Here is a 9822-nt window from a genome sequence, read left to right as displayed (position 1 = left end):
TGTTAGTGACAATGACTCACTGGAACCTTGGGAATTCAGTATGTAGCAATGCTGAGTTTCTCCCACTAACCCAAGCCCCATGAAATCATTAAAAAACATACAAATATAAGATAGGCTCAATTCAGTTTCTCCCCAGGCTCTCTGCCAGATTCCCATACGAGCTGCCTTGCCTAATGTGGATGTTGTGGTATGCAAGTTCTCATTATGCTAGTCAGAAGTGCTCCTGCCACCAGGCAGTGGGGCTTTGAGTGGCTCGCTCTAGCTACAGAGCTAAGACCACACTGGCTAGGGTGAGTGGAAGCCTTTGGCCCCACATAAGCATGTTGAGTGCAGGGACCCCAGCCTTGCCACAAGGGCCTGTTCTCAGACCCAAGTGGACTGCCAAACTGGCTCATTGTCTGGAACTTAATCTCAGCTTATTTGCTTGAGGGCCATACTCTGTGCCCCTAGGGTCCCACTTACTCTGCAAGCTGATTCCTTCCCAAAGAACATCTGTGCTCTACGTTCAATAGTTTAGTGACTCATTTTGGGCACCAGAAAGCTGAGTTCTCTTATTCCTTTACTCTGTTCTCCAGATTCCTTGGTGTACCAGATAGATTCCAGAGCAAACTCACAAGGAGCCATCACTGGAGAGACAACTTTATTTGTAAATAACAAACAAGTGAAGCAGGAGGAGGCACATGCAAACCATCTAGGGCGGAAGAGTCTTTGTGAAGGGAGAAAAGAACCGGGAGAAAGAGCAGAGGTGCCCTTATGCTCAGCTGTTGGCATGCAGACTTACTCAGTTCTGCTCCCAGCCTCCCTTGAGAGCCCTTCTCTTGGCTACTAATCTCACTGCTGTCCCCTTTGTCCCATGGTTTCCAAGTGCTACCTCTCCGAACTGATGCAGCAGTGCTGTTTGGTACTCCACAGTCCTTGGCAGCAGCTCCTCTGAAGCTTTACTTGGACTTTTTGCAGCTCTTAGTGACTCCTTTAGATCTCCAGGAGCGTCTTCTTCTGCCACCAGAGGACTCAGGCTTTTCTGATAGGGAAGGTCGGATCCACTCAGTCCAAGAAGAGCCTGCATTCTCTTCCAGGTCGGTGGCCCTGGAGAAATGCTCCTGGGGCTGGAAGGCACTGCTGCAGCAGGGGACGTCAGCTGAGTCTTCAGATACATAATCTGTGGTGAAAGAAAGAGGAGGGAAGGGAAACTCAACTTTTGTTTCTCCTGTGTCTAGGTCCTTCCACCCCTTACCAGCCGCTCCCCTTCCAAAGCCACGGTGCCCATCCAAAGCTCCCCTCTGTGACATGCTTTCTCCATTTCTTCCAAAGCCACGGTGCCCATCCAAAGCTCCCCTCTGTGACATGCTTTCTCCATTTCTTCCAAAGCCACGGTGCCCATCCAAAGCCACGGTGCCCATCCAAAGCCCCCCTCTGTGACATGCTTTCTCCATTCCCAGGCAGGACAAGTTCCCATCCCCATCCTAGGGTTTCTCTGGGTCATGGAACTCAATTTGTAGACCAAGCTAGCCTTGAACTTGAGTGTTGCAATGAAAGATGTGTACCGCACCCACCACCACCTCCTAGGTCCCACCCCGTTCTTACCCATGGTTGAATCAGGTAAGCACTCTCTGCACTCCCATTTCTTGCTGTTGGGTCTCACTGAGGAGCACTCTCGGTGGGTTCCATGGGATCCACACGTAGCACACAGAATGAGGCGCCACTGCCTACGGAAGAGTCATGGAGAGGTGTAGGGTCAATCAGGACACCAACTGTCACTTTGGAATGTTACCTACCATCTAGCCTCAGCCATGAGGAGAACTTCCTGGGAAATTTATTTTATTTTATTTATTTACTTATTATATTATGTGTACAGCATTCCTTCCACGTGTGCCTGCAAGCCAGAAGGGGGTGCCAGATCTCATTATAGATGGCTGTAGCCACCATGTGGTTGCTGGGAATTGAACTCAGGACCTCTGGAAGAACAGTCAGTGCTCTTAACCTCTGAGCCATCTCTCCAGCCCGGAAATTTATTTTTATGTGTTTTTCTGTTTTGCCTGCATGCATGTATATGTACCACGTGCATACATTGCCAAAGAAGGTGTCAGATCCCCTGGGACTGGGATTGTAGACCGCTGGGAGCTGCTATGAGAATGGTGAGAATAAAGCCCGGGTCTTTTGGAGGAGCAGTTGGTGCTCTTAACTACAAAGTCATCCTCCAACCCTAAGGGCACTTTAAATTAGTTTAATTTTACTATACTCATTTACTACACCCCATGGCCCTGGGAGGCGACAGGTAGGCACAGATGCCTCTCCAGTGGACACAAACAGCAGACCATGCAGAGGAGCCCTGCCCGTCTGTGCATGAATAAGTCAGAGGCTGGTCTAAAATGGAACTTGGCAACTGGGTTTATCCAGAGGGTGGGCAAGAGTAGACGCCCTGCTTTAGTAACACTGCCAAGACCTGAGATGGCACTGCCCCGGAGCTTCTTCCTACCCTTCATCCTCAAAGCTGTCTCTGCCCTGTTGGTACAGACAGATGGGAGCATCACAATGCTTATAGCGCTGATACAGTTCCGAGAAAGCCCCTGGCTCCAGTTCCCAGGCAGCATCTCTGCAGGGGGAGAAGAAGTTGTAAAGGACACATAATCCCCTGGTGACCCTTGAGAATCCAAGCTAAGCACAGCAAGAGTTCAAAGGCTGCCCAGCACTGCCAACAAGGTTGGGGGTGGTCTGGCTGTGGGCAGAGGTCCTTAGCTCCACCCTGGAGTTCACACTCCCCATCCCCAGAGATTTCTGTTCTGTTTCAAAGCACCTTTTCAGGACTATGCCTTCTGTCCACTTCCCCCTTCCTTTTCTTGGATGATTGAAAAGCACTCTTCTTACTTCACTGCACACCAGCGCCCAGCTGCTGCCAGTCTCTGAACTACCCTTGCAACCCACTCCCTGGCTCAGGCCCTCTGTACAGATTTTCTGCTACCTGTCTGGAATGTGAATCCCCATTCTCAGCATCTCTCGGGGAAACTCTTCTCTGTTGTTGCACTGGGGGCACTTGAAGAAGTGCTTCGCTGACGTGTGGGCATATTTCTGTAAGAGAAGAAGGCATTTGTGAAAACCATCAGGCCACCTCAGGGGAGTTCAGGAAGGGCAGTTTGGGTGTGCTAGGTGATGCATCAGGTGTCAGGCCTGTGACCAGAACACTTTTGAAGAGTGCCCAGGAGTGCCTTGGTTGTCATTTCTGGCTAGGGTCTCAGCAGTGCTGACTCAGCAGGGGTCAGGTGCTGGATACGTTGGCTTTTCTTTCGTCCCAGCAGTGAGGCTGATTTTGAGCTCTTTGACTCACTCTTGGAAATACCCATTTGCTTTTGGCAATCCTGATGATTTTGCCTAGTCTAAATCTTACCATGAATGAGGCCCTAGGCCAAGGATAACCAGAGACTGGGCTGATTATTCTCTAACTGACCCAGAAGCAGTTCCTGTATACCGGCCTGCAGTGTGTAGTTCTGAAGGTTAGACATGCCTGAGCATTTCCAGGTTGCCTTGGTTCCAAGCACAGGGCCAGGGCAATCATGAGAGGTCCCTCTAGAGCAAAGGAAGCCCACCTGGATACACTTTCGGTGGTAGATAGCTTGACTACAACATGGGCTCCGGATATTCTCAACACTTGTTTTGGATAAGTCTTCGCAACACAAGACACAGCTTTCCTCCCCCAGACTCCCCTGTTGGATGTTCTGTGTTGGGCGATGTTTTCCACAAAATGATCTGTGGTGGGTAAACGGATTTGGTTTCTGGTTTGTCACTGATGCAGCTTCCCTGCTGCCTGACCTAGGAAGGGCAATCAGCTATTTTCTTGGTGTCTTGTGAATGGCTAGACCCTCAGAAAAGCAGGTGAAGACCCTCTAGATGACTTCTCATGGCTGCTTACCCAGTGAGCAAAGCTCTGACGACTGTCTCCATGGCTTCCCATTACTTAAAGCCCTATTTAGTTATGCGCAGCTGTCTAAGAACCCCAGCTGTTTGTAATTTAAGGAGGGGGCAGGAAGCAAGAAGAAACCCCTGTGAAACTTCCAAGTCAAGACACTGTTTCCCACTATTAAGTGGAGGGACAGATTTGTTGGAGAATCAACAGTCTCGTGAGAACTAGGTTCTGATTTCAGTGGTGTCTAAACAGCAGGTTACAAAAGGGCACCCCAACTTTCTCCTTCCTCACTTACTTGTACTCTCCAAAAAATTGTGAAAGGCAACCCCTTTCCTGGCCACAAGGCAGATGGAAGCTTCTGGCACACTGGCCATTCTGGCATTTGATAGCAGCTCCCTTTTTCTTGCACACAAAGCAGATCTGCAAATGAGATTCCAGAAAATGTTTTGTGACCCGAGAAAGACAAACAGAGGTTGTGGTTCTTCTTTCTACTGACTGGGAATTCTGGGAAGCAACAGCTATCCTCTTTCCCTCAGTGATCCAGGGTACTCTAGAGCTGAATGTCAGGAAGCACTGATTCCTCCTGATTTCTCAGGCTGCTGCTTCCTCTCTTTACTTAGGAAACATCCCAGAAGAGATAGGACATAGGAGGACTGGGGCTAGGGGTGTAACTCAGTGGTAAAGTGCTTGCTTATCATACTCTGGTCCTGGGTTTGACTCCCAGGGACGGACAGACAGACAGACAGACAGACACACACACACACACACACACACACACACACACACACACACACACACACACAGATTCTGAGACATGTATGAGAAGAGGCCTACCCACTCCAGGATCCCCGTTTCAAGGAATTCTAACCTTCTTAGAAGCCCGGGCTGCTTCTTTTCTGATGTCTTTGGGCATAAATCCATGGAGACCTCTGTTGGGTTGGCCCTTCTGAGGCAACTTGCTAGATAGGATCTAGAGGAGCAGAACCGGCTGTCAATGTAAGATTGTCAGTGAAATGGTACAGTAGGGTGACGGTGATCAAGGAAATGGAGCTTGGTGGAACACACTGGTGTATAAGGGACAATTCATTTAATGAAGTCTGATAGTGGTATGTATCAGATACTCCAGCACTTTCTAATCATTAACTCTTTGAACAACCCAATATCGAAAAACATATCTTGGTAAAGGCCACTGGGCTTCAGAACCAGTACCTTTATGCAGTGCTATTCTGCCCCTCATTTGCTAAGGGCTGCTCCTGCCACTCTGTGACCAGAGGGGACATGTGCTTGCTAGACTGACTCACTTCATGCTTCTAACAACTACACGACACAGAGCTATTGTGGCTTTAATTTCAGAGGAGGCCACTGAAGCATGATGTGGCAAGTGACATGGCTGCAATCGCATGGCAAGGAATGACAAAACTGGTATTCACACTAGGCCTACAGAACCCACAGTCTTACCCTATTTAGTACAGTATTTTTTAAAGAATATTTTTCTCAGAGTATAACGGGAAGGTAAATGGAATTTCAAAATCCCCTCTTTAATGGCCATTCTGCATTAACAGGAAAAGGTTAGGAGTTGCACCCCCCCTCTTTTTTTTTTTTTTTTTTTTGGTTTTTTGAGACAGGGTTTCTCTGTGTAACAGTCCTAGCTGTTACCTAGCTGATTACCTAAATCCATAAATATATGGCCAATTGATTTTGATAAAGACATCTAGGTACTTCAGTGGTATTTAAGTATCATTTAGGACACACAAAAAGTGCTAACCACAAAAGAAAAACTGATAAATACATCATCATCAAATTTTAAAAGAAATTTCAAAGCACTATTAGAATAATATATATTAAAAAGGATTTGTATCCAGAATATATAAATAATTCTTACAATCCAACAAGACAAAAGAATCCAGTTTCTTTTCTTCTTCTTCCTTGTCCTTCTTTCGAGACAGGATTTCTCCGTGTAACAGCCCTGGCTGTCCTGGAACTCGTTTTGTGGACCAGGCAGGCCTTGAACTCACAGAAGTCCATCTGCCTCTGCCACCCAAATTCTGGGATTAAAGGTGTGTACCACCCATGTCTGGTTTATAATCCAGTTTCTTTTGTTTTATTTATTCATTTATTTTGTTTTTTGAGACAGGGTTTCTCTGTAGCTTTACTTTGGAGCCTGTCCTGGAACTATCTCTTGTAGCCCAGGCTAGCCTCGAACTCACAGATATCCGTCTGCCTCTGCCTCCCAAGTGGTGGGATTAAAGGCGTGCGCCACTACCACCTGGCTAATCTAGTTTATTTTAATGGACAAAAATATTCAAACAGATTTGTTAGAGCTCATATGGCTCCAACACAGATAACTTTTCCAAACAGCTTATATATTTCAGAGGCTATCTTAATTTAAACCTGTCTTTTGTTGTTGTTGTTGAAGCTGTGCTGCAGGGCAGGGGGCAGGACATAGGCTTACTTTGTCTGTTAGACTGCCTTCCTGAGCTCTGGCGGGCGGATTTTTAACTATCTTTTTTATTTTAACTTGTAAATCATAAAATTAGGAGAATTTTTGAATCCTCTCCTCTGTTTTATAGACTGTGTGAGGTTAACTTTGTTCTCTAAACTTATTTTTGTTTCTGTTTGTCTTCTACCCCCAACTGGATTGATTAGCTGGCTACTGTGAATATCTGGCTACTCAATCTCAGTGGTAACTTGGTGATCCTTGGGCCAAAAGTCATTTTTCCTTTATCTTTTCTATTCATTTAGCAAGCAATAAAAGTTATAATTTTGTGTCTATCATGCTTATAGATTTCCAATAACTCTGTCATTGTTTCTGCTCCATTTTCATTTAAGTTACCAACATATATAACTGAATACCTTTTTCTTATCCCATGTATATAACTTATTTATAAATTTTTACTCCCGATTTAAGTTTTGTCCCACTTTTCTACATTTTTTTTTTCTCTATTTTACATCTCTGTTTCTGAGCACTCACTACTCACATATCCACCGATTTCTTCTTATGGGCTCCTCACATCTGTTCACCTCTTCCTTGCTTTTTGGGGTGCGCAGATCAGCCTCACGTTCTCCTCCTTCCTTTTTCCCATTTCTCTTGGGGTTCAGTGGACAGCATTCACGGTCTTTCACCTTGTCCTTTTTCCGGCTTTTCACAGAGTTCGGCAGTCAGCACCACGTTGACTTTTTTGTACTTCTTGTTTTTCCTCCAGCATTCCTCTCGGGGTTCAGTGGCCAGCACCACGTTTCTCTTTAATCTCGGGGTTTAGTGGTGCCCCACATTGGGTGCCATTATGTTAGAGCCCATGTGGCTCCAACACAGATAACTCTTTTCCTTAACCGGACTGGTACAGAGTCGCGAGGAATAATCAAACACAGCTTACAGGGTCATCATGAAAGGGCATCTCAGGCTTCTTCTCTCCTGAAGATCTCCTTCGTTTATTATCCAAACAGCTTATATATCATCACATAAATTGAGGGGGGGGGATACATTAGATTCGTCTCCTAGGTAACCAGGTGAATGGCCTTTTGTGTCCACATCTACCTGTCTGCTGAGTATGCTAGCTGTCGGGTAGGCCTGAATTAGCATCTCTATAAGATATCCTCCAAATTACAAAGGAAGGAGCACCAAACATCCTGACCATTGTTAGGCAGAGACAGCTTGTCTGCAGAGCCACACGACCCCCTCGGATGGGGTCTATGGCTTTGTGGCCTGGCTGCCACACCATACAGAAATATGGGCCTACAAGATTTAAAAGGAGATATGTGAATTAGCACATGAAAACCTCAACATCTTTATTCCTCAAAGAAGCACAAATTAAGAGCACAGTAAAATGCCAGCAGCATCCAGTAGGAAGGCTGAAATGAAAAGACTGACAATAACAAGTTTTGGTAAAAAATTGTCAGCTGCAACTCTCCTAAATTGCTAGTGGGTGTGCAAACTGGTACAACAACTTCGGAAAGATGACTTGGCAACTTTACACATTATACTTAGATGTTCTCAATAATCCCACTGCTAGGCATCTGCCCAGAGAAGGAGAATGTATGTCACAAAAAGACTTCCACATGAATGTTTTTAGCAGCTTTATTCACAAAAGTCCACTTAACTAAAGCAAATCAAATTTCCACCAACTGTCGAAAAGATAACGTTTAACATGTTCAAGCATTGTTGGGGGAAAAAAACCATTTCAGCACCAGATATAAGCCAGGTTTATGGACTCTTTGAGTTTGAGGAGGGAACAAGATTAGAGGAGGCAGGAGAGAGGAACTATTATGAGTCTGATAAGAATCCATGGTTAGTTCAGGCTCTGGCAGGCAAAGTAAAGATGGAGAAAAACCAAGTCAGAAGGGAAACAATTCAGAAGGGAGCCATCCTTATAAGGGCAGCAGTATAGAATTGACAGGAGCAGAAGGCAGCAGGATGGAGGAGGCGGGATTTATGAAAGGGGCTGAAATAGCAATCTTGCCAGGGGGAGGATTTCAATAGCATAGGAATGGAGATACAGGGAGGGCAGAAGAGAGGGGTAAATGCCATAGGACAGACAGAATCTCAATCTGAAGACATCCCCAGGGCATCAAGACTTGTCAGAGAGATGCCCAGGATTAGTGGGCAGGTATCCTTTTCCACACTGATGGGGAGCACAGGAGGGTGTGAAGCTGGTCCGGCATACCAGTGTGACTTTTGTACTGAGCTCCAGCGGGTCAAAGCCAGAGCAGGCACCTTGGAGAGGATACTAACCTGAGAGATAGTGATTAGAGGAGGTGGAGGAGGAAATGGCTGGAGAGGCAGAATCTGAACTTTGTAGTCCAACACGGTAGGTGCAGGAGTCAGAAGAAGTAAGTGATTTGCACCCAGGAGGGCCAAATCAACAGTCTGGTCAGAAGAGGCATTAGGGTGGGACCCAATGTTTCTTCTCTCTTCTGCACTAGATGTAAGCGTGGGTGCAGTGAAACAACCAAATCAGACCACTCGATGGGTGCAGAGAAACGTTTATTGAAAATATCAGACTGCTGCATGGCTATCTCTCGTGTGATAGAGAACAGCCAGTGATGAAGAGCTGTGGTTTCGGCGAGCTGGCTGCAACAGCCTGGAACTAGCACAGGGCTCTTGTCTGCAGGAGGCTTGCTCCAGTTAACCGGGAACTAGATGCCCTTTCCAGAGGTAGGCGGCTGCAGGGAGGGGTGTGCAGCTAAGGGAAGCCATGGCTTTTCTTGACAAACAGAAACCCACTTTACAAGGTTTCTGAGGAATGCTGATTTCAAGTAACAATCCTTTTGTTTACCTGGTCAGAGTCCAGCCTGAGCTGGACCTAGACTGTCAATTTGGGGTTGGGACCTAATAGAACATATAAACTGTATGGTTTAATTTATATGGAGTAAAATAATACGCAAACTAATCTCTTGATCCTCCTAATGACTGCCTCTGGTGGCACTGACTAGAAGAGGACGTGAGGCATATTTTCTGAGATGACTGAAAGGTTATTTATTTTAATGTGGATGGTGATTACACGAGGATATACAATTTATCAGAAATCAAGGGCTAGAGATGGGGCTCAGCAGTGAAGAGCACTAGCTGCTCTTGGGCAGGACAAGGGTTTGAGTTCCAGTTATCCACATGGCAGCTCACAACTGTCTGTAACTCCACTCCTAGGGAATCTGATGCTCTCTTCTGGCCTCTGAGGGCACTGCACATACATGGTGCACAGACATATATACAGGCAAAACAATAAAATAAAAATAAATCTCTGAAAAATTCATCCAACTCTACACTTAAGATTGGTTCATTTTATAGTATTCAGGTTACATTTATTTAAAAAGCATATTGGGGAAAATCAACTAGAAAGACGATCCAAGTGAGCATTGGTTTCTGGGAGGCAGAGAGGAAGAGGGAACATGATTTAAGGAAGAGGACCTTTATGCTTTATATTGTCAGG

General features: G+C 45.9%; 1 protein-coding gene across 1 annotated transcript; it reads right to left on the bottom strand.

Annotated features, from left to right (window-relative positions):
• Window positions 1–678: 678 nt before the first annotated feature.
• Window positions 679–6981, bottom strand: Phf7 (PHD finger protein 7). Its single transcript, XM_005348771.3, has 8 exons — window positions 6958–6981; window positions 4767–4868; window positions 4194–4318; window positions 3582–3741; window positions 2960–3066; window positions 2477–2593; window positions 1585–1706; window positions 679–1159 (listed from the first exon to the last, which is right to left on the bottom strand). The coding sequence occupies exons 1-8, from the start codon at window positions 6979–6981 to the stop codon at window positions 939–941; spliced, it is 978 nt and encodes a 325-aa protein (XP_005348828.1). The 3' UTR covers window positions 679–938.
• Between the last annotated feature and the right edge of the window lie 2841 nt (window positions 6982–9822).

The sequence above is a fragment of the Microtus ochrogaster genome, chromosome 6 (genome assembly GCF_000317375.1).
Source record: "Microtus ochrogaster isolate Prairie Vole_2 chromosome 6, MicOch1.0, whole genome shotgun sequence".
In the NCBI taxonomy this organism is placed as follows: Eukaryota; Metazoa; Chordata; class Mammalia; order Rodentia; family Cricetidae; genus Microtus; species Microtus ochrogaster.
The sequence above is the reverse complement of the archived record's forward strand: the minus strand, read 5'-3'. Positions and strand labels throughout refer to the sequence as shown.